A 25,005-nucleotide genomic window follows, 5' to 3' on the forward strand; every position below is an offset into this window, starting at 1 on the left:
AGGTTTTTTGTTGCAAACTTCTCCATTCAATTTAAGTAATAAGGCGTTTTGGTGTTGCATACTGTGAAATAATATTAATTAAAAGCTTTTTAATACAGGCGTGTCACCTTTGTCCCGAAAGTACTTGGATATCTAAAAGTGTAAAACTAAGTCTTTACTATTTCCTCAATAGAATAATTAATTTTAAAACCAAGCCAACCATTCAGGAGGAAAAACTTTCAGGATTACAAACCATGAATGCGAAGTGCAAACCCACAATAGAAGCACTCAAACTTTAACTGCTCATACTACAACTATACAACCTGCATTATCGCCCCAAAATAAATATTCAATTAAAGAATCATTTTGTGAACAGTAAATTAATGTTGTTAACTTCAAACTTGCTCTTTACTGTGTGTTACCTGGTCTGTCAAAGGTGAAGATTTCCCCCTCACACTTGGCGGCACTTTTAGGCGTGTTGGGCTCGGAGCTGCAGCTTGAGCGCCGCCGACTCTTTCTCTTAGGAGAGACTTGTTCGTCAGTGGCAGAGTCCAAATCTGGGTGACAAAGAGATTTATATCAAATGTCTTAGCTGTTTTAAAAAAGGTATCAACAGACTTTGCACAATAAAAATATCTATGATGATTCAACCTTGGTGCAATAAAAGCTTAATTACACTAATAAGACACATGCACAAAAGAGAAAGTACAGAAACTATAATTATCAGATTCTATTGCAAAAATCTAAGAGGAGTTTCATAAAACTTACATCAATTAACACAAAGTATCAGCTGTTTGCCAGACGTTTGCAGATTCATGAACTACATTTTAAAGTCGTTATTCAGAGTGAGTAATACCTGTCGAATTCTTTCTCTTACGCCGATAGCTCCCCAGAATGGCGCGCGGTGAGGTAGCCAGACTCTGCAGGGTGGGTGAAGGCAGGACCTCCTCAGGCCGAAACTCTGGCAGCTCTGCAAAGCGCTCCTCGAAATACACCTCTGACAGCACCCTGCCAGACCAGCGCACACACAAACACACACAAACAGTATATATACACTGCCCTTTCAGTCATTTCTGCGTCCTTAAGACAAAAGATTCACAAACATTTTAACTCACTTGTCCACAGAGTCAAAAGTCTTCTTCAGCGGTGGTGGACGGGCTTTGACCTTTTTGGGTGTGGGACCATCTTTATCAGTCTGTGGGGGCGGCAGTGAGAGTTCTGTGGCAGATGGAGGAGGGAGCGGAGAGGATGGGAGGGATTCCTTCCATCCAGCCTGCACAAAAAGTTAAATACAGAGATTTTATACGAGATCACAGATAGACTGTGTGTGGATCAAAACTGCGTAGTTTCTTGTTTGTTTTACAGTGAAATCTGGTGTGTGATGTTCAGCTCACCTCTTTGGTGGTTGTGCTTTCTCTGCTCCGTGTGTCAGAGGAGTCTGCTGCACTGGAGCCCTCCGGGGGTCTGTCAGAGGATGGCGGCTCCTCAGCAGGGTGTGTTGATGGAGAGCCCATCTGCCCCGGCGGCTCAGGATCAAAGGAGAAATGACTGTTGGCTGCAGCTTCTCTCTCCCTCTCCTTTTCCCGCTCTCTTTCTCTCTCCCGCTCTCTCTCTCTATCCTTCTCCCTCTCCCTCTCCCTCTCCTTTCCTCGACCTCCTCCTTCATAGCTGCCCACAGGGATGTTTGCCACTGTTGCTTTCACTTTCTGAGGGGTTCTGACTGGAAGCTGAGTTAGTTTAGGTGTACCTGGTGTACTGGCTGTAAAACAGAAAGATGAAGAAAAGTTAAAAAACATAATATCAACAAACTAATTTGCTACAAATTAAAACCTTCAGCACATTTAGTTTTGGATAAAAACAACATGTGCAGCAGTACCAGGTGTTTGGATCTGGAGTGGAGGGCTGCAAGGCCGTATGGAAACAGTTGAGCCACTGGGAGGTGCCACGGAGGTGCTACTGCTGGAGGTCTGCATCTGCCTCTCCAACTGTCTGTCCGAATGTGTCAGCAGCTCTGTCTGCCTCTCAGCCTGCCTGTCAGTTTGTCGATCTGCGGGTCTGTCCGGAGGCAGGTGCCTGTCCACCTGTCTGTCTGGATGTGGGTGCATGATTGTGGCGGGGGTGCCTGTGTGTTTGGGCAGGATGTGGGGGGAAATGCTGGAGGGACTGGAGACAGAGTAGGCCACATTGGGGGGTACTGCTGTCATGGAGACCACCCCCGTTGCCATGGTGACACTCGGTGAAGGAGGGTAAATTGTGGTCACTATCTGGCCCCCGGTGCCCGAAGCAGGGGCTGAGGTGGAGGGCTGTGGGGACTGAGCTGTGGCTAGCAGCGGTGGCTGACCTGGATGAAGGAGAAAGGACCAAATATTTTTGTCACTTTGTGTAACACAAAGTAATAACTCACAAAATGTTCACTTTTCCATGTTGCTTCTCTATTGTTGATTAATATAACCAATGTGTGACTCAGTCTTTTTATTTATTTTTTAACAGCTGTCGGTGTAGCTCATTTTGAAAAGTGAATATGCTTTTGATGTATTCAAGCCCAAATACACATTGTTTTCTAAGTTCTCTGTTTAATGAAGGATGACATCAATTCACACCACAAAACACCAATATAATAGATGATGTCAAAACAGAAACTGGCATATCTGTGAAAGTAAAACTGCTTTAGCTCATACAGAACATTTTACACAACACATTTTAAATGAAGAGCAGAAAATATGAACACATCTGTCCACAGCACTGACCTGCGATCAGCGGCTGAACCAGGGTCTGTCCAGGTGGTGCAATGGCTGTGAACCCAAGTGTTGCTAGGGGAGATGGAACATATGCGGATCCAGGCACTGGCAGAGCTTGCTGGGTGGGGGAAGAGCCTGTTGTCGTGGAGACCAGAGGCAGAGTGGATGGGACCCCTGGAGTGGACTGGACATAAGTGATCCTGGATGTACAAGAGACACACAGAGACAACAAAGTGATTAGAGGACAGAAATATAAAGAAATGTGTGAAAATGAAGGAGCAAAGAGAGACAGAGGAAGGGAAGATTAACATTTTTGTGATGAAGAATGTTGATGAAAGTGTGGCGGCGGTGACAGCAGGTGTTCAGGTAGAATAATGAGGCCGATTATAAGTAAAGAGAACAGACGCATGATTAGAAGGAAAGAGGAAGACAAAAAGAGAACTGCTGCAGTGGGGGTCAGAGGGTGAGTGTACATCACAGCGAGAAGCACTGGATGACTAGTGCTATATGTGCTTGTGTGTGCGTGTGTGTGTGTGTGTGTGTGTGTGTGTGTGTGAGAGAGGAGCTGAGAGGTAGTGTGGGGGTGGCAGGCAGAGGCAGCTCGGGCCACCAGCAGCATGACTAACACATCCAGAATAGAGCCGCACTGCTACAGCTGCACCCCTGCTGGAGTTTTTGTTTCTCACATTGTCTGCTTGCTTCGCTTTAAGAAGAAATGTGCACATCCATGCCATAAGAAACAATACCACTTCCTGATTTATTATTTATCCCACCTTGACTCAATCAAGCACCAAAACGAAGCTGGGGTTACCTAAATTCATGAACTATAAGAGAAAGCCAATATAATGATTTTGCTGGCAACACTAAACAGTAATCAGCAAAAGCTTCATTAGTTGACATTATGTATGTTTATAACCACAATAAGTGCCCACGTAGGATTAAACTGCCTCGTTTAAAACCTTGATAGGCACAAACTGTCACATTTTTTACTGGTATTTGATTCTGTTTGAAATGGCTGAATAAACCTTTTTTTCTTTCTAATGGGTAAAAACTGTCATGTTCCTTGTGATTGCTTTTTTATTTTTAGAATAAGTGCTCACCCATTTTTTTTTTTTAAAAAGTCCAAGATGGTTCCAGGTAAATTATGTTCACTATTTTCAGGGGGATTTTGAATTATTGCTTGTCTTGACACATTGCATGTGTGGCTTGTCTTCTCCTGTTTAATATAGTTGGTGCATCTTTTCCAAATGTTTGCCCGTGTGCTGGAACTTACACCTAAATCTAGTTCCTTTCAGTAGTATTATTAGGTTTGTGGTGTCTATTAGCTGGATTTATGTCATACAGAAAAAGAATTGGCTGATGTAACTTCATCTATTGAGCAGAAATAAACTGACAAAAGATGGTACGACTGCTGAGATCAACAGCAGTCCAGACTTGGATGAGTGAGGCTGGCATATGTTCATAAGTGGGTGCCTGTTTGTCAGAGCTGAGTCAAGCTTTACTAGCACATAATCTGTTTATAGCCTCTTTCAAACATCTTATCTGTGGTATTGTTGGCTAAATGTCTGTTAAGTAATGGCTTCTGGGCTTTCAAACACAGGTCCCCATTAAAGAACATGGTTGTTAGAGCAATGACCATACATTAAGGGAACAGTAAATCCCTTTCTTCACTCTGTGACATGGCGGCAGCAGTGAGTTGGAAAAATATTGTCATTAAGGAAGAGGAACCATCACACAGGCGGTCTGAGTGACGAAAAATAAAACTTTTTGCCACAGACCGACCATTTGTCCTCACTGCTTGATTAGCGACCATCTACAACAGTGGGGGAGCTGTGTCCACACTTCAGTAACTCCGCTAGTGAGAGTAATAAATTTCATTCATTAAATAGAATAATAAATCTTTTAAAACACAGGCAGACAGCACCCGAGCTGTTCCTGTTAGATTTGAGAAATGGAAAATGAATAAAGTCACGTTTTGGCTCCCAGTTAATTCCTAATTTTTCTCACACACACTGTTTATTTTATAGCCAAAGCATTTTACTTAGATTTATCCTATAAAGTAGTTGGAATGAAAGAAGCTGAAAACTTAGAGCAAACTGTCTGGTAACAAGATTATTGCGATGTGGTAATGAGGACTTTTAGCTTTTGTGGCCCCCCACTTCAAGTAATAAACAAGGTTTTATTACAGTTTTTATTTTTATTTTCTTGCACATGGCATTTAAATTTTATTCCTCAGCTATTTTAAGAAGGCAAAGTCACACATTTACATCACAACATTTTGTTTTTAGTCATGTAACAGTGTAGTGCGACTCCCACCAGAGCTTTGAAATGTTACTAATTAACCTGCTACCTAATCAGGTAGGATGCTAGAGCGACAAAAAAAAAATTGCACACATGAAACTAAAGTGTTGAACTGTCATCTACATTTCACAGGTTGAAATAAAAGTAGGTGGGTTTAGTCTCATGAAAATAGAAAAAGAGTTCACACTTACTTTAAAGACTGAAAACTTTTCTTTGTTCTTAGTTTTGTGGTGACGTTTTCCACGAAAGCACAAAATATAAAGCCCGCAGTCACTTGAAACTGCTATTTGACATATTGTTCTTTTTAGTGTCTGTTTTTTTTTTACATTTTTTAAAGAGTTCAAGTCGTGAATGAACAAGTCAAAAGGTCTGTGGTGTAGGTTCAAGAACTATAGGATCCATTTGCATTTGCTCGTGCTCTTTTGTTTTGTACCTGGTAGGTGCTGGCGGCAGTAGCACAGCCTGGGAGGGTGCTGACACTGGCGCCACCACAGCAGCTGTGCCCACTGTTACAGGGTAGGGGTTGGCGGGGTGGACAGCTCCTCCCTGAGGCAGCTGGGTCTGAACCATGGGCATGGGTGCGATCTGGATGATCTGGAGAAACATGGAAGGAGGGAACCGTAAAGACAATGTAACAAAAAACACATTTATGAAAAGAGCACTGCCGGTTGTGTGCTCATGATTAACAACTGTTAAGTTCTCATGTCAGTGTCTCCAGGTCCTCCAGCTCACTGACCTTGCTTCCTGTCTGAGCTCCATTCTGGACAGGAAGAGGTGGGGCCACAAGGGGAAACTGCTGGGCAGGGGCTGGCGCAGTCCGTACTGTTGCCATGGGAACAATCATTTTACCCTGGAGCACCGGAGACTGTGTTTGCACTGAGGCGAAAGCAGAGAAAGTGGGAGAATGAGCATTTAATTAGGAGTCACCACAGATTATTATGTCTATGTGCCTCATTGTGTGTCATGGCGACTCGTGACTCATGTCCTCACCTCTGGTTCCTGGGCTGACCACTCCGACAGTTGGACTGGACGTATATCCTGTCAGTGAACTTGAACCCTGCTGCTTTCCATTGGCCAAGGACATGTGTGTATGAGGAGCTGTGGGCAGGTTGAAGATACTGGTTGGCTGGCTGAGGTGCTGAGGGGGACTCTTGGGGTTGGTGCTGGCAGGTAGGGTGGGCAGGATGTATTGAACTTGTGTGATCCCTTTACCCCCGGGCGGTGCTAGGGAAGAGGCAGGAAGGAACTGGGGCTGAAGCAGGGGCAGAGGCAGGGGCCCATTGGTTTGGCTATGTGGTGCTGAGACAGCGGTGGAGGAAAATGCCTGATGCTGGGAGGGCTGGGGGGACGGGGTGATGAGCTGTACAGCAGGCTGGGCAGAGAGAGCCCCTCCTAACACCAAATTAGTCACTACTCCACCTGAGCTAACTCCTGCACCTATAGGATTAGGTGATGATGAAGAGTAGTACCCACCCCCTGTGGCTGCGGCTGCACCTCCTGAACCAATCAGAAGATGCGGCTGCTGCTGGGGAGTCAGGGACTTCCTCTCTGGCGGGTGCGGGCTGGATGACGTGCCCCCATCTCTGGGTTTGCTGGCGATAGGGAGTGGCGTGCTGATTACAGGACGCATTACATTGGTCACCACTGTTGAGGCCACCCGCACAGCACCAATGCCCAGGAGTGGGTTCACACCCAGTGAACCCACTGATGAAGAATGATGTCCTCCAGCTAGAGAAGTGGAGATAACTGACTGGCCAGAAGAGAGGGAGAGAGAGGAGGCTTGCATGCCTCCTCCTCCCTCACCCCCAAATGTGTCCTTACTCTCTCCCTCTCCTCCTCCCTTCCTCCTGTGGTCTGAAAACCCTCCTCCTCCTGATCTTCCCTCATCATAACGCTTGCTGGTGGGGTAAGAGGACAGTGAGACACTCCTGCCATGAGGTGTAGGATGTGAGGAAGATGATGATGCAGAGGAGCAGATGACTGGGGCAAAAACTCTCTGAAAAGGAAGATAGAAAAAAAATATTTTGACAAAAAATGGATATAATTGTGGGCAATTACTTAAAAATCTTTGCAGTCTGCACAGGAGACAAATCATTTTTGAAGCCAATTACCTTCCTATCATGTTCGTCTCCAGAGCCGTTCTCACTGTCGCTGTCAGTCACCCGCTCCTTACACTTGAGGTCGATGGAACTGCTCGGATAAGGGTCCTCTGTGGAAAAGAAAAATACGCTACAGCTACACTCGACATTCAATGCAACTAATATATTAAAATATTCCTACTGACTAATATTAATTCTCATTGAGAATTCAGCATCTGTAATCTAACATATGGCTTCATGAATAGCGTAATTCTGATTTCTCACCAATGACATCATCGTCTCCCTCCTCCTCACAGATGACCATACGCTCCTCATCACTGGTCATGTCCTCGCTGACTCCCCGCTGTGACTGCGATAAGGGTGGGGCATGGCTCGAAAACTGACTGCCTCCATCCCCACACATCTGAAATCATGAGGTAAGAGAATTATTGTAGAAATGCTTCTGAAACAAGTTAGTTACAATGGCTGTGGTGTCATATTATTTCTACATGCCAGGTAGCAACACAGTTAAAAAACAAAGTTTTTTCATGTTTGTGAAAACAAATCTGCCAGAGAAAACAATCTGCAGCAGTGCCTGGACTAGAAAACAAACAATCATTTAAAAAAGAAAAATCAAACCATGTTTACAAAAACAGCAGCAGATTCTCATTTATGTTTAAAGTTGCATGTTGTGCCCTCGTACCTGTGCCAGTTCTGCCAGGGCCTGTGTGTTACCCCTGTCACTCCGCTCCAGGCTGTGCATGGCACTTTGAGAGAAGGCTCTGGGACGGGTAAGCTGGCCCACATGACCTTCTACTGTACTCGTCTCAGATACGCCCACCAGACCTGGGCCAACCCCTTTCAGCTCCACAGAATGAGGCTCTATCAAGGGGGAAAAGGAGACTATTAAAAGGACTGGAGAGGATAAGAAAACTGGAAATTGTAGATGTTGCTAAAGATATATTATGTGTATGTTGTATATTGTGAGAGCTGAGTGAAACCAACCTGTGGACTCAGACATGCTTCTCTCTCTGATATCTTTGCCCCCTGGAACCCCTCGCCCTTCAGAGCTGGACTTCTTCCTGTCTTTGTTGCACCACTTCCAGTCTGGGTGAGCCTTAAAGTGGGCCTCTTTAACCTGAGACATGGGGAAGGAGATAGTTTTGAGCAAAAAAATGACCATGATAACACATTATGATTGCACTAAAGCGTGTGATTAACTCTTCTACTTGGCTTAAAAATGCATCCATGTACCTGAAAAGCCAAATCATGGTACTTTTGTTTCTCCTTGGGTCCCAGAGCGTACCACCACTCCCCGAGAATCTTGCTGACTGTCCTGTTGTCCTGGTTTGGGTGCCGCTGGTGCACTAACGCTCGATGGCGCTTACTGAAAATCATAAATGCATTCATTGGTCGCCGGATGTGGTCCTTCTCCCTCTGAACAAGTGAACAAGAAAGACAAAGAGATATTACATGACACATATTAGTAAATGGAGCACATAGGATTTTTGATGTTGTGGTGGGAGGAGTGAAAAGACTACCTTTCCAGGGCTACTCTTGTCTCCATCTTTGGGCAATGCACTGAGGGACTGAGTACGCCGCTTTACTGGTGATGTGGAGAGAGGCGGCTCTGGTACTACTCCTGGGAGAAAGCTAAAGGAGACACACAAAAAAAAAACAGCCCTCTGTTTATCATATTTATTAGATACAGGATTTTGCTAAGGAACAATACACACATGCAGCATTCATATTTCTGTCCTTTTTTAATGTTTCAAAACTGAACAATGTCTCATCGTTCGTAGTGAGTATTATTTACCTAAGAGCTGCAAGTCTATCAGATGTAGGCACAGAGTACAAGTGGTTCATTTCCCATGAGATACATCAGCAGATTTAGCAGATAGCTCATTCATTTCAATAGCTGTCAGCCTGGCCAGTGCCTTTTATATAGTGATAGAGCCCAGAGATGGAATGTTTTTGTTCCCATCTGCTTTGTTCTGGCATTGAGCTCTTCTGCCCAAATTAGCGCAAGGATACAGAAAATATCACACTCACTTACTGTATGTGTGGGTACACAGCACCACACAGAAAATGACTGCAAAAACTGGCTCGGACAAATAGATTCTATATGGACATACAGCAGACAAGATGTATGTGCTGTTTGTGTCTTTACATGTGCATACATCTGATAGCTTCTAAGCTTTAACACAAAATCACTGTAAGACTAAAAATCTGCACTCACGGGTCATCTACGTCACTCTCCGTCTCACTGTCAGGCCTCTCCCTCTCTGCATCGCCTTTCTCCTTCTCTGGCTCATCAGACGAGGGGGGAGGCCGGGACGGGGGACCTCTCTCTACAGTGGGAGGTGCCTCTGCAGGTTCATGTGGCAGCGCTGCCACCACCTGACACTCTGAGGAAAAACAACAAAGAGATGCTTTCTTGTTCAGGGCAGAGTAACAAATATGAGGTATTAAAAACAACATTAAGATCCAAAGAAAACTACATGAGCAAAAAAGGGGGTAAACAGCTGATGACACATTTTCTACAGCCATAAATGCATTCAGTACCTGTCTTCAGACTGGATGCCTGGGGGTGGTTGACTGGGTGCTGGCCCTCTCCTGGCTGAGAAGAAGCATCTGATTGGGTGGGTGCCAGGAAAGGGACCAATGAATGCCATGGGAAGACTGGAACAGACCGGGGCTCTACATTGGTCCACACTGCAGAGAAAAACAGAACCACTTAGTACTTACAGCCAGCATCGGATGTTCATAACCTCATAACATGTTGTCCTACTCAGGAATCAGATTCAGAAGAACCAGGCCTTCTTACATCCAGATTACCAAGATGCTATTTCCTTATTTGGGTAATCAAGGTCCTCAGTGCAATGTTCCCATGAGCATTCCTACTTAAATCACCAACTCTAATCATTTCTTAATATTTGTTTGCAATGTGACCATATATCTTTTTTATTTTTTTTATTTTGGAGCCACAAATGTCTAAAATCAGGCATAGACTGGAGGACATGGTTTAGGTTGTGGCAGTGATTCATCTGGACACAGAGCTCTACTGGCTTTCACTTTAGCCATCTTATCAGAGAACAATTTACATTTGTGACAGTTAGTGAGTGCAATCAAACATCTGGAAGAATAGGGAAATATCAGGGCTTTAAACCCACAGGTCCAAGATTGAAAACCACTAAGAATATAAGTACTGCCAGAACACCACACCTCCAGCCACTTAACTGGTTAAATCAGTCCAACAACAGCAGATGTACAAAAGGACTCTCTGTTCTCAATAACAGGCCTGATGGAGAACAGGAGCTGGTACACTCCGAGTCTGAACCCTCATAAATGAATAAGAGTCTGTCATATTTTTTTTTCATTACTGAAAAATCTCACAAAAAAGATGCTTCTCATGAAAACTTTAAAGTCACAAAATATGTACACTTTAAGTCTTTAAAACTGTCTTCTGTGAGCATGTAAGTTAAATATTGAAGATTACATGATGCTACAACTACACCACACAATAATTAAATATGTCTGTATGCTTACACATTTGGTATAAAAGGATATCATTAAAAATAAAGAGTATAATGTAGCTGACATGGACTAACCAAACATGCTTAATCCTTGGCGGAGATATTGAGGATTCTCTGAAGAGAACATGGTTGAATGAAATCCTTGATGTTTCTCCCCCCTCCCCAAACAAAAAAACAATAATGATATGTCCCTTTTAAAGTCTCTCCTCTACAACAAAACAGAAATCCACGTAAAGAAACATCTCAAGTCCAAAATCTCGAGCTGATATTGCTGGGAAGCTCACAAATGACGACAAGTGCTCAATGGTGTCTGTATCCGTTTCATCCCTACAGGTTGCAGTCATCATTCACAATAATCACTGCATCGCCCCCCCTGCATCATCATCATCATGAGGACTTTAAGATTTGTCTTACAGAGGTATTCTCTTTATTTCCAATGCGAGTATAAATAAAATATGTCAGTCAAGTAGAGTCCATCTCTCCGTATCGCAGAATGCCGCAACCTAAAAACGCACACCGAGCAATCAAACATCAGTGGACAAAATGTACTATAAACGATTTCAATAAAACACAAAACTTAAGTTAAAATGGTTGAGAATGCATCAATGTACAGACGAACCACTGAAAAGATGATAATGGTCGAAGGAAAGGTTCCTCCTCCCTTTGGTCTAATTACCCCCGATGCCCTCTCTCCCAGTTTGTTTACATTACTACAGCAGCTTGGCCATGAGGGGGTTAACAAGGCCTCAAGCCCATCCACGGCCTGGATTAAAACATCAGCCCGGAAACTACGCAGTCTTTCTGGGCCATGTCAAACCATACTCTGGCGCTACAATACGGCTGCAGACCAGCTGGGGCTTGGCAGCTTTTTTATTAAAGAAGCACATAAAGCAACCTGGGGTAAGAAGAAACAGCGGAAAAAAAGAAAAAAGGAGGCTGCTGTAAGAGAGCACTGTATCGATCAGGTCTGACAGCACTGCAACAAGCAAATTGGGGGGCGATCAAAGCTAAGGTGATTCGTCTAACTTGGAGCGAGGGAGGTGGGGGGAGAGAAAGCAGCTTACTGTCCACTGCGTGCACCGTTTATACTTTTATTTGCACTTGTTTTTTCTTCTTCTTTCATAACACAGAAAAACCCGCAGAGTCGCTAATTTAGCTGCCCCTTGCAACAACCGGAGCCTCAAGTGCACCGCTCCAAATTGGACCAACCTCTCGGGAACGCCCCTGGTCGTGCACCCGCCGCACAGACTGAGGCAAAAGAAACGCAATTGTTCTCATGTCTCAACTACAAAAGGCGTATTCACACGCACTGGCTGCCAAAATAATCCAGTGAGGACAGTTTGTCAAGTGCATTTACACCAAATACTAACTTGTTGTTCCCATCTCTTTACCTCTACTCCTACCACCACCACTACCACCCCTCCAAACACCCCCTCCCAAAAGAAAACCCACGTCGTACTGTGCACCTGTCTTAACCGTGGCAATTTAATTAACACCTGCCAAGATCCAAAATCACCTAGATAAAATGAGAGCAACTAGGTCGAGTTTGTCCCTGTTTATTACAACGCAAAAGCAGATGTTGACTGTAAATCTGGTGCATTCATCCATCACCCACTGCTTAAAAGCCCGCTATCCATCAGTTTGATTATCAAGAGAGAAAGAGAGAGAGAGAGACACCAAAAAAAAAAAAAACACTGTCGTCTCTCTACTACCAAGCTACTGCTTATTAGTTGATGTCTGCACAATCTCTTCAAATTCACCAGCTCCTCTCCTCTCCCTACCTGTCCAAATGTGACCACACAAACCTGACGAGACTAATACAATAAAATCAAAAAGCAACCACGGTGAGAAAGACTCCTGGCTCCAGTCAGCAAAAGAGAGAAGAAGAGAAAAAAATAGGTGGTGGTGGTGGGGGGGGGATGAATCGCTGTTGTATTTTTTCTCTCTCCCTCCCTCTCTCTCCTCCTCCTCCTGCTGCTTCTTCTTCTTCTTCTTCTTCTTGGAGAAAGCTCTTTAAAGCGGCTGGTTGAAGATGAATACAGGAGCCAAGCCCGATAAAGGACGAGGGGGGAGGCTTTTTACAAGAGAAGCGGTACAGTTACGTTAGGTTGAAGCCTTTAGTGAAGTCCGTCCGTCTGCAGCAGGTTAGCTAGCCACTTCGTGTGGACGACATCGGCGCGCACATCGTCCACTTCGCTAAATACTTGCTGTTACGAGTGTTGTTGTGGTCCACAAAAGTCCTCCTGTCGCACCCCTACAGCTCCCCGCCCGACTTTACTCCCTTATTTTTGTCTCGTTGTCTCTCTCGTAAGCTTCGGCCCTTTCTTTTTCTTTCCCTTCCTCTTCCTCTTGTTGTAAACTAGGCTGCTTTTGCCCCCCCTGTACTCGCCCCCCTCCTCCTCCTCCTCCTCCCCCTCCCCTTCTCGTCCTGTCAACCTCGCCCAGCCTTGTCCCGCCCCCGTTCAGCGAATCCCGCTCGGCTATTGGCCAATCGAGCCACCTGTCATCTGCCCGCCGCAGCTCTTGATTGGTCAGAGTGTGCACTGGAATGCCAGTCATATGCAAATTTTACCCGGCTTCACACTCAGAGGTCAAAATCAGCCCCAAAAATGATTGTATCTTAAATTCTCGACACCAATAAATAAAAAGCGCCACGTATCTTTATCGTCTCCGTCTAGAAACACGGTATGGCGCTCAAACTACGCCCTCTAAAGTGTCTATTTTTATGTTTCTTTCAGTTAACCCACCCCTGCCTCATGTCATTGGTGCAGGATTCGTAGTAAACCTTGGCTGATGCCAGGAAACGCGAATCAAAGGCCAACACTAAGATGTAGGCCAACCAATGGCTTTACAGAAGTCGGACAAGATCCCTCCCCCTTACAAATGCTCGACTCCAGCAAGTATCCATGAAGGCCATGCGATGCAGGGTGGCGCTAGTGAGCTTTCTACTGTATACTTGCCACGCTGCTTTAGGTCTTTCTATGTAAATCTGCACAGGGGGATGGATATGGATGAGGGCTCTGGGGTCAACATGACAATGCACATCCACAGAGCTCATTAAAGTTAATCATCTTGATTTCTGAGTTGTTGTTTTTGGGGGTTTTTTTAAAGAGCTGTTGAGTGCAATTATAAATACTGATCATACATTAAATCAGTAATGTTCACTTGCAAGAGAGATTAAAAAGGTTTTCTCTGGTAATGCAGCACCTTTGCTTTTTTTTTTGGGAACACAGCTAAGAGTAAGGAGGTAAGTGATGTAATTTTTCCACCGTGAAAAGCCTTCTCAAATCCCCCCAAAACATTTTTCCATCTCTCCATCATGCAAATGCACCTCCTCAAGACAGAAATGTTCTGATGCAACACTCACAGGGACAGTGAGAATAGGAGAAAGAAGAGAACTGAAAACAGGAGAGTAAGGGTGGTTTTTGAAAGAGAGGGAAAATGGGTGGAACGGGCTAAGAGTGGAGAGGACCAGAGGGTAAAAATAGACCGAGAGTCATTTTCAGCAGGAGAGGCAAAGGAGGGAGGGAGGGATGGAGGAGGGTGGTGGGTGGGTGGAGAGAAAACAACTTGTGAAAACAGAACTTTTCTTAAAGGGAGGAAGGGTGTGTGGGGCCAGAGATGGGGGAGACAAAGGGAAAATATTTAAAGATACCGAGACTATTGAGGTGTATTGCAGCTGAGACAGAGTGGAAGAAGAGTTGTGCGTATGTTTTTGTCCCTCAGCATACTGACTGAGTCAAGAAGTCATGCTCAGCTGAGCTCATCTATCCATTAGACAAATACAATACTGGGAGGGACTTAATTACCAACACCGGCCAGTCAGCTCATCAGGAGCTTGGGAACTAACCAATAAGGTTGTGAGAGCCACTGGCAGCAGCTGCCCTCAGTAGTAAAAAAAGTTAACCCTCTCAGTCCTGGGTTACACTTCTATCATAAAAAACACAAAAAAGTCAAACTTTGCATACGTACATGGAAAAGGGAAATAATAACATCCCAAATATTACACAACTTTTTACATTGCTCTCATGTGCCTTTATTTTCAGAGGCCTCGGGCAGCAAGTTGCATGTAAAAATATGGGGTGACTGTCTGGTGTGTTACAGAAAAGGGTTAAACTAATAGGCATTAGCAGAAGAGACAGAATGAGTAAGAGATTAAGGCTTATCAACTGCACTGAGCTCTCAACAAGTCAATCCAGCAAACAGTGTGTGTGTTAAGGGGGAGGGAGTTGGACAGCTCGGCCGAGTGAGTGAAAGGAAAAAAGGGTGAAAGAGGGCAGGGGTGGAGATGAGGGATTACTGTGGCTGCTCAGTGGTTACAACCCTGGGTAAACATTACAAGCCCTTAGTAATGATGAACTACATCAGCAAAATTATACAGAGCAGAGTAATGAGTTGAGTCCTTGAGCTTGGTTTAAGCACACAGAAATTCTCTGTTGATCCACAACCAAATATTGCACGTATGTTTGTGTAACAAGCAGGTCCTGTTTCTGTCACCTCAGAAACTATTCCAATCACACAACAGTCATTTAAGGACATAAAGATGTACAGTTAAGATAAGACTGCACCCAAAACTTCAATCTTTTGACTGCATACATACTGCAGAGGAGAGGTGAAGTAGACATAAGATGATGGTGGGAAAATACAGAATTGTTGCACTTAGTCATACAGAACAGAGAAGAGTGGTGAACAGTGGCAAGCGTAAGAGAGAGAACGTGTGAAAAAAACAGTAGAAGAGAAATTCCCCCTCAGCTAAGCTTAACTATCTCTCCCTGCTGCTGTGCTGGCAGTGCAAGATCTGTGTAGGTGTTCAGTGGCTTTCATTGGCTGTCTCCTCTTTCAGACATCATGCTTTTAATATGCGTATGTATGCATGTCTCTACCCCCCAAATTACATCTGTCGAACAACACGTGACCTCGCACAAGAAACTTTTCCTCCTCCTCTTTACCTATGCTGGCACTATGCAGGCAGAGCACCGCCTTAGCTCACTCTCCCATCCCATCTCTCTCATCCCTTAATTCATCTTCCACCCCTGTGCTCTGTGTCTCTCCCTCCCACAACCCACCATTTGCTCCCTCCAATTATAACTCGATCCACCAGTCTTTTGCAGTTACCATGGCAACAGCTATGTTGGGCACAGGTCCCCGTGTCGCCTATGGTCAGTAGTCTGCCACCGACCATCACCACCTATTGCATCAAATATAAGTTCAGCAATCATTTTTGCATGGTTAATGGTCATCCAGAGGGAAGGCTCAGTGGGAGCCAAAAAATGAGATTTATTTTAATACCTTTTATTCTAGTGTCACTGAAAGTTAGAGCAGTCTTCCTCTCAGTCCTTTCCTCCTTATTTATTTCAATTTTTCAACAAAAAAAAACAAACCTTGAGAGACCTCCCACCATTCAGTATAGAGGAGAATTAAATTACAGTTATTGCAAGATGGATATATCTAACACATATATCACACTTCACATTGACGTGGCTGCACATAAGTTTTCTCTTCTTGACAGTGAAACACTGAGGAGAATAAATTAAACACAAACTTCAAACGGGTGCTCAAAGAACCCAATATCTCAATCCACTGTGTGAAGGAACTTGTAATGTTTGGGTTTGGCCATCTGGGGGCACTACTAGCCTGCAGATAAATGGCCAGCAGTCGGGCAGCACCAAAAAGCCAAGTGCAAAAACTAGTATGGAGCAAGAGATGCAAGGAAAGGAGAAGAGGAGGAGGAGGAGGAGGAGGAGGAGGAGAGGGAGGAGGAGGAGAGGTGGGATGAAGAAGCAAAATATACACCCTTCTCTTTCCAAACTTTGGGATGTGAGGAAAACATGAAAACTGTGATCTCTTGAGACATGAGTTTGACAGAGACCCTGAGGAAGGAATAAAAAATTCTGAATCTTGTTCTAACTTTACATGCAGACTGTCAAAGTCTTGGAGGCTCCTCAGACTAAGGAGTCCCACTGCACCTGTGCATTTTGAGAATCTCCCCAAAGTATGCTTGGCCCAATAGGAAATAGGATTATCGTTGCACATGACTTTTATGGTAAGTCTTGAGGGCTTCACATGTGCTTTGGTGCCAGTCTAGATGGCTGTGTGATCCAGATGTGGTTGTTGCCATGGCCAGGGAGGATATGCAGGGCTTTAAGCGTTACGTAAAGCAGGGGCGGGAGGGAGTGGGGATGTTATTCCCGGGTATCCGTATCCGGGTAGACCAGGATGAAGACAGCGAAGTGAAGAGGAGGGGAGGCGAAGCCACTGCAATGCGATGGAGTAAAGGGTTAAAATAAATGTGTCATAATTTTTTAGGAAGAAAAATAAAACAAAAAGCAAAAATGATATGGAGGACAGCAGAGAAAAAGACGTATCCAAGTGCAAAACAACAGTGCGAAAAAAAGTGTATTCACATGTACTTAAGGGAGTGTGACATGTTTACTCGTTGCACAAATTGTGTGTGCATGTGCATGTATGTGAGGGACACAGAGGGACAGGTACCGACAATTATGCACACTTAATAATAATATACAACGGCTATGTTGCAATTTTACTTTCCATCATTTGTTACCATGGAATATCGTCGTGTCTGTAAAAAATATTGTTTTGCATAGTGACTAAAGGGGAAAAAACATTTAGGATGCAAAAATTGCAATGAAAAAAAAGTTGTTCCTTAAAACACTCACACTAATAATTACACTCACAGTCATGCAGCACAGTGTGTGACATGCCGAGCAGTGTCATCATACTGAAAAAGCTTGTGTTTCCATTTAAAACCAGGACTTAAGTTCAAGTGAATAAATACAGAAAACTCATTTAAAATCTGTACAGCAACAATGTCATCCATGTCCTCTCTACAAAAAGACCACAAAACACACGTTCCTCACTTACGTCATGATCAGAGTCATGAAGTTGGCCATTCAGGAGTGCTACACTGTCCGTGTTATGCAAGTAAAACCAGTAATAAATGTGGAAATAGCTGCTGTAAATATGAATGTAGACCTGAACCTCTTCAGTCACTGTTAAAATAATTTAGAGGTAACCAATCCGATTTTCCAGGATCGTTTCCGTTTTGGAGAATGTCGACTAAAACACCCGAACACCAAAGACAGAACAAGAGGGAGCCGACATGATGTGTAAACACATGTGAGTGCTGAAGTTTCTCCTCTCTCAGTGGAAAGTGACACAAGCACACGTGCCACACTCACACACCATGCATACACAACACACACACACACACACACACACACACACACAGACACACACACAGACACACACACAGACACACACACAGACACACACACACACACACACACACACAGGGTCCTCTATTTCTATTTGTGAATATTCTGTGTTATGTACAGGCTACATCAGTGTGATGTTTGCTTTGTTGCCATGGCAACAGACATTTGGCGCTCACACATCATATCCGGTACTCAATGATTGACGCTTGGTTACTCCGTCTCATACACACACACACACACACACACACACACACACACACACACACACACACACACACACACACGCACTGCATGCAACACACACGTGACACGATAAAAAGGGTCTCATCCTTCACCTCGTCGCTAACAGTTTTCTGTCTGTTCCTCCAACAGTTCTGTTTTACAACAACTCGACGACTCATAAGAAGACATTTACACGCACTGACTCATTAGCACATCCTTGGTGCGAAAGCACACACGCACACACACACATGACATATACAGCTTTGTCTTAAAAGTGTGTGACAGTTGAGGAGCTTAACTAACACAGATCTTTGAGTGAATGAACAAAAACATATCAGTGTGTGAGAGATTACTGTATATAGATTTATAACATACACAAGAGAAGAATTACCAACTACCTATTTCTGAGCCAAATTTAATTTAATTCAACTCACTGCCTTCTTCTTCATGGTCTCTGTGTTCTTATACTCTGTGTGTTGAATCGCCACTTCACTAAATTATCTATAAGGTGTTAGAACTATATCAGCTTGCTGAAATATCAGCCTGAATTAACTACCAGATATTTCACAGTGATTTAATTCACTCCTGATGAAATGTTCCTACCTGAACACACAAACATGCCCACCTTCAGTTTGCACAATTTATTCATATCATTGTTTGCTTGTAGTTTTTGCAAATATTTTAATTCAAAGGCCTGATATGTCCTAGAATTTCCCCTACCACCAATTATGTCAGTCACTGAGTTGTTAACCTGTGTTTGATTTTTTTTAGTGTTTTCACGTTCACATGAACAGAATTATGACTGACACCACATCCGTTTACTTTTTGATGTAAATATAATCAAATAACAAGCTACTCAGTGTTTATTCTGAATCACATTTACTGCCATTACATGAAGATACACATATTTAATATGCAAATACACTTCAAGACCAAGAAGCGTCAACACGAACTGTGCAGAGGGTTTAGAGTATTGACTTCAGAGAATGAAAATTAATCAAGATTTTTAGTATATTATTTTAATAACATACTCTCAACACTGACCAAACATTTCAAACATTTAGAAAATTATCTGTTTCTAGTTGCTCATATTTTACACAACGGTAAGAAAATACCAACACCTACACAAACTTGAAAATCACAAACATCCCGCACGTGTGATTGCACACACACACACACACACACACACATGCACAGAGTTTTATACTTCCCCTAGTATTTCACACTCTCCTGCGACCATATGCAAAAGCTCACACACCCTCTCTAACTCTATAGAAAACACCCACATGTGCTCCTCACTCAAAGATCTTTGAAATAGATGCACATGCACAACGGGCAAGCGTGCGTGCACTCACACAAAGAGGTGCTATTCATTCATTCGGCGTCCTTTCAGCTGCAAAAAAAGGGAATCTGAGTAGGAACCGTACACTCAAAATGACAGCGCTCCCCTCCCTGTTCACTTCTCTGCCACACTCATGGACGTCTGCACAGCGGTAAGTACATACACACTGAGGGCTAAAGGGCCATGGTGATGTGAATTACACTTGCTTATACTATATGTCCATATACAACACAACTGAGAAACAGGTCCTTCTTTTCAGCTGATGATAAATAATGCTCTCTAATATATACACACACACACACACACATACACACACACACACACACACATACACACACACACACCACAATACAGCATATTTCCACACAGGAGCTTCAGAAACAAATTCTTCACACACCCACACAATACACTGAAATTTACAACATATAGGCCCGGGCCCGTATCACCTACATACACACACATTTAGAGTCAACCCACCTCAGTATTACTGGCAACAAATGCAGCCCACACCTTGTTTCACTATGTCGTTATATGAGTCACTAATAAACAAACAAACAGATGAACATACACACAGCAAGAGTCAGCGGAAATAGTTTGTAGTGAGTAAGAAGATAATAGTCTCTGGGGTCAGGAAGTCAAAACCAAATAGCACACACACATACACACATATATACAAGGGGTGTAATGGTATGTGTAACCGTCCTGAACCATTTAGTACAGGATGTTTTGTGTGTGCGTCATGCGGCTTTCCTTCCCTGACCCAAACTGGGACATTTACACAAACATTTTACTTTTTGAATTCTCCTGTTTTCTTCCTTCCTTCCGTTTTTATTTATCCGCACTGGTCATGATCTAACCCCCCCCCCCCCCACCCCGACCTCTTTTCTCTGTCTCTCTCTTCGTCTCTTTAAAACACAAAATTAAAGTTGGTAGAAAAAGTCTATAACTGACCGACATACATCTAGCCCACACCTTGCATACCCACTTTTGCTTTCGTCTTTAAATGTTAATTTCTTGCTAGTCCCTGACAACACTTCCTTCTCTTAATGCCTTCATTAATTTCTTTCCCTTCAGACCGCATATTTTTCTTATCAAACGTACCAATCCCTTTCCATTATAAATCCATGCTGTTGCACTGTGTCTTGTCTTTATACTGTTAGGTTTGATTGCTACCACTCGACCACAAAGTTTCTGTCTATAACGACTTGAAATATAAGAGGGATTCGCCAATATCGTCAAAGCTAATCCTGTATAATGCATCGTCTAATCCCTATAGAAAACACAAAAACACCAAAGCATGCATGTCCATGCATATATTCTCTTTTAGTCACTCTCTTTCTCTCTATCTCTCTCTCTCTCTCACACACACACACACACACATGGATACACTAACATAAATAATCTTGCAAACAGTTAGTGTGTTTCCTTTTCTATTTGCATTTAAAATTCGAAACCAAACACAATTTAATTAATACTTTGGTAATCTAGTTTTTTAAAATGACTATGTTCGGCTCCTAAATATGATGTGTGATGTAAAATTGCCCTTTTCATAACAATCCCCAGATAAACCAAGTTCTCTTTCTCCCAGTTACCAGAAAGAAGGTTATGAATTATTCTTATCTCACTAACTGCTGATTAGAAAATTTCATTGCATTTATTGAATTTTCGGTCATCATCAGCTGTGATTTCAGTAGTCTCCTCTTGACCTGGTGAATTACAGGTGCCTGTTTCAGGACTTCTGTGGGCCATGTGACCAGCGTTAGCGTTTAGTTTGGTGTAACCAGCAGACAAGAGGATGGTGGACAGACGACAAGAGGAAGCCATATGGGACAACAGCATGTTGGCTAACAGCTTCTTTCACTGGGCATCAACACACACAGGTCGAGGCACATTCATGTGAATCTAACCTTCTATAGCACTGCAGGTGTGATCAGCTCTCAGATAAATTACTACAAATTTTAAAAAAACATTATACAGTATTTTAGAACTTTTTATGCTCAAGATTACTGACTCTGCTGGTTGTTTAAGTGAATTAGCATTATTTAATGATTGAAATACAACACAACATAGTAATGGTTTGTATTTAGTGATCATAAAAATATAGAGTTTTTTTTTTATTGCTTAGAAAGGTTCTTTCTATTTACTATTTTATTTTGTAGGACAATTAAAATTAAGGCTTAAGTACAACTCCCTCTGTTTTTCTCTCAATGTGTGTGTGTGTGTGTGTGTGTGTGTGTGTGTGTGTGTGTGTGTGTGTGTGTGTGTGTGTGTGTGTGTGTGTAAAATAAATAAAAAGAGGAACTCGTAAAGCTACACTTACAATATTTGCCTCATCGTCTCATTATTTTAATGCTCATATCATTTGCAGTAGCATCAACTGAATTCACATTAATGAACAGAAATGTTTCCTCTGTTTTTCCTCTGATACTTTTCTCAAGATGTAGCTACACTTTAACTGCATGTCTATGTCCAGTCTGAGTGAAAGAATCGTCATACTGAAAAATATTAGTTTACCTGTTAGCTCAAGGTTAGTAAACAGAGCATCCATCTCAGTCCATTCAGAGCTGACACTGTGGGATTTGGTGGTTGACACTACAGAGTGACACAGCTATCACAAAATATATCCTTTAAAAAGGTTTGAGACAATCCTAAAAAGAGAGAGTTTAGTGAATATACTCTGTGGATAACATGCAACTTAATTGTAAAAACAAACCAAAAGATATTAATTACGCAGAGAAAAATAAAAAGCAGAGAGCCTGTAACTCTTTCTGCCACACTACTGGGGATGCTAAAAAAAAATCTGTCCCTTGAGATGAGGCAGGTATCAAAAATGGTGTTTCAATAAAAATTGAATAGAAGAAAATATTTACATCATATTTAATTTGTATGTCATTATTTGACTACAACGATATTTTTAAAAGGACATATTAACAGTATAAAGGATGCTCTAACAGCAAGTTTTAGTGTAGTGTAATTATTCCTCACTTTGAAATAAATACACAATCTAAAACATTTTCAACACATTATCCCTAATTAATCTTATATATAAATAATGTTATAATCTATATTGTACTATTTTCTGACTGACAAGAAACATTTTCTTTTATTGAGTTGTGTGCTGCAATAGTATTTCTGGAGGTGCACAGAATTCATAATTCATTATTTTTATTCATTCATGTTTTAATTGCAATTTAATTTCCCAAAAAGATTTTCCTCATTCCTTAAAGTCACCGATCTCACATACAACACACCGACACGTATGCAGCAATTCTCACCTGTTCCAGGACGTCCCATGATGATGTCCTTTCGTGGGACAGGATGAAGGCTTTCTGCTGGCAGGATCAGGGGTAGCAGTGCAGTGGGAGAGGGGTGACAAGGAACTGGCTGCTGAACATCACCCCCAAAGCCCGTCCCCCTGTTCTTCTCTCGTTCTCCAGAGCTGTCCGTGCTACTTGGAGCGGAAGCTGTTAACGCTGTGCTGACAGTAACCGAGAGGGCTTGCAGGGGGGTAGCAGGGATGTCAGTGGTGGGCAGGGAGGAAGGTGTCGGGGACACGAGCACCAGAGTTTGAGCTGGGCTTCGCAAAAGGACGGTGCCGTTGGGTACTGTAGCTGCAGCAGCATTAATGGGGACGGGAACCTGGAGGCCAGAAATTGGCTGAGGGGTGAAGGGGTTAACACCAATGTCTTTAGATAAGGGGTTTTCAATCCCTCCTTCGTTCTCACCTCCTTCCCCTTCTCCTTTTCCCATGGGACATTCTGTAAATTTTGCCAGTGGGACTTCGGGATTCCTCACAATGACAGGGGAGTCCCGCAAGGCCTGTTGGGATACAGGGACCACACGACGATGTCCTCCATCGGGAGTGAGAGGAGAAGGGGGAGTTGGAGATACCAGCAGAGGAGGAGGGGAGACAGCAGCGGAGGACGGGGGTCTACTTGAGGAGGGGGTGGTCACTCCTCTTGGCCGGGAGAAGGTGGGTGTGTGTGTGCGGGAATGTGAAACTGGTGTCTGTGGCGACAGCACCCTGAAAGAGTTGTTGAGGTCCCCCTGCTCCAGCTCTGTCTTGGGTGTGTAATCGTGGTGGTGTGAGGGGAGGGGTGGTGGAGGTGGTGCGTCTGGCTTTCGTTTGCTGGGGCTCATGGGGACTGTAAATGTCAGATTGCTGTGGAACGAGGGCTGGATACCTGAAGTGTGTCTCTCCCTTTCCCCTCCTCCAGCTGGGGTTGTTGCCTTACTACCCCCTCCCCCTCCACCCCCCGTACCACTGGGCTGCCTGTGTCTCCGGTGTTGCAGAACCGGGGACGCAGTAATCGGGGAAAAGTTTGCCGGTCTGAAGCCGAACAGCGGGGAGGGTGAGGGGGAGGGGGCAGGGGAGAAGGGTGACTGGTTGGAGATGGGAGAAAAGGACGGGGTGCCAGAGCGGGAGCTCCCTAATGACACAAGCATGGTGGCGGCCTCACACTCATCGAAGTCAAAGCGTGATGACAGGTCATGGGGGAGTATGGAGGGGAGGACCAAGCGGGGTCTGGAATCTCCTCTGCTACTGGTCTCACTGCTCTCTCTTGAGGTGTCATCCCACTCAAACTCACTGCTAGCTCTGCCCCGCAGGTCAGAGGGGGTGATGGTCCCTGAGCTGCTGCCCCCTCCCCTCTCCCCCCCTGCTGCCTCCATCTCTTTGGTCCTCATGGACAAGTGTCTGGAGCAGTATCCTCGACGCTGTGACTCCTTCATACAGCCCTCTCTGGAGCACAGCCTCCTCCACTGCTTACCATTAAACTTCTTGCGAATACCATTAGGGGTGCACACCACATCACCCTTCTTGTATTTCTGCTGAGCCAATGACAGGGGAGTCCTGGAGCGAGAGGAGGTAGAGGAGGACCCCCCACCAGAAGTGGGAGTAGGGGTCTGGGTGGGAGTGGTCTTGGATGGAGGTAGGTTTGGAGTGGTATTGTTCATTTCAGACCCAAGTAAGGCAGGGGAAGGGGGTGGCTGGGGACTAGCTAGGGTAGAAAGGTGTGGGGGTCCCAGACCGCGAACCACAGAGAGGTGGGGGGAGGACGGGGGGTAGCCACTGGATTTGGAAATTATATTTCTGTGCTGAGGGGTTCCAGTATTTGACTTGGGACCTATAGACAGACCCATGTTAAAACGAGACACCTCTACATCTTCCTCTGGGGTGTTTGGCTGCTTCTGTCTCTCTCTGTCAGAGTAGTTATCTCTGCAGCCATGAACTGTGCCGGATGCTGCACCAGTAGTCACAGTGGGGGAGTGGGTCGGTGGATGTATGTTTCCATAGGGATGTCCAGCTGCAACCCCTTGATGTGAAAAACCATGCCCCAACCTTGCCCCTCCTCCAAGTACCCCCATCCCAATACTCAACTGGCATACTTCCCTTTCTACCTCCATCTCCTCCCTCCGCTCCCTCTCTTCCCTTTCTCTCTCCCGCTCTCTCTCTCTTGCCCTCCCACCATCCAAATGTGGGACCTCCCAGGGAGGAGTGAGCAGTCTTAGGCTCTGTCGTGAAACCCACACAGTCTGAGCATTAGCTTTCCTTTTCCCCTCCTTGTCCCCCAA

The 25,005-nt window shown here is 44.1% G+C and overlaps 1 protein-coding gene across 1 annotated transcript in view; it reads right to left on the reverse strand.

The window, feature by feature from the left end:
- Positions 1 to 25,005, reverse strand: part of cicb (capicua transcriptional repressor b) — a 35,396-nt gene that overhangs the window by 2,648 nt on the left and 7,743 nt on the right. The window contains exons 2-19 of the mRNA XM_053326511.1: positions 22,707 to 25,005; positions 9,662 to 9,811; positions 9,336 to 9,504; positions 8,638 to 8,749; positions 8,351 to 8,533; positions 8,102 to 8,234; positions 7,800 to 7,978; positions 7,382 to 7,520; positions 7,130 to 7,227; positions 6,009 to 7,014; positions 5,755 to 5,894; positions 5,452 to 5,612; positions 2,727 to 2,917; positions 1,856 to 2,320; positions 1,374 to 1,738; positions 1,095 to 1,252; positions 836 to 987; positions 402 to 536 (exon numbers count right to left, since the gene is read on the reverse strand). The exon at positions 22,707 to 25,005 is cut by the window's right edge and continues 1,721 nt beyond it. Of these exons, the coding sequence (XP_053182486.1) occupies positions 402 to 536; positions 836 to 987; positions 1,095 to 1,252; positions 1,374 to 1,738; positions 1,856 to 2,320; positions 2,727 to 2,917; positions 5,452 to 5,612; positions 5,755 to 5,894; positions 6,009 to 7,014; positions 7,130 to 7,227; positions 7,382 to 7,520; positions 7,800 to 7,978; positions 8,102 to 8,234; positions 8,351 to 8,533; positions 8,638 to 8,749; positions 9,336 to 9,504; positions 9,662 to 9,811; positions 22,707 to 25,005 (6,235 nt within the window). The remainder of the gene's footprint in view (positions 1 to 401; positions 537 to 835; positions 988 to 1,094; positions 1,253 to 1,373; positions 1,739 to 1,855; positions 2,321 to 2,726; positions 2,918 to 5,451; positions 5,613 to 5,754; positions 5,895 to 6,008; positions 7,015 to 7,129; positions 7,228 to 7,381; positions 7,521 to 7,799; positions 7,979 to 8,101; positions 8,235 to 8,350; positions 8,534 to 8,637; positions 8,750 to 9,335; positions 9,505 to 9,661; positions 9,812 to 22,706) is intronic.

Source organism: Scomber japonicus, chromosome 10, assembly GCF_027409825.1.
Source record: "Scomber japonicus isolate fScoJap1 chromosome 10, fScoJap1.pri, whole genome shotgun sequence".
In the NCBI taxonomy this organism is placed as follows: Eukaryota; Metazoa; Chordata; class Actinopteri; order Scombriformes; family Scombridae; genus Scomber; species Scomber japonicus.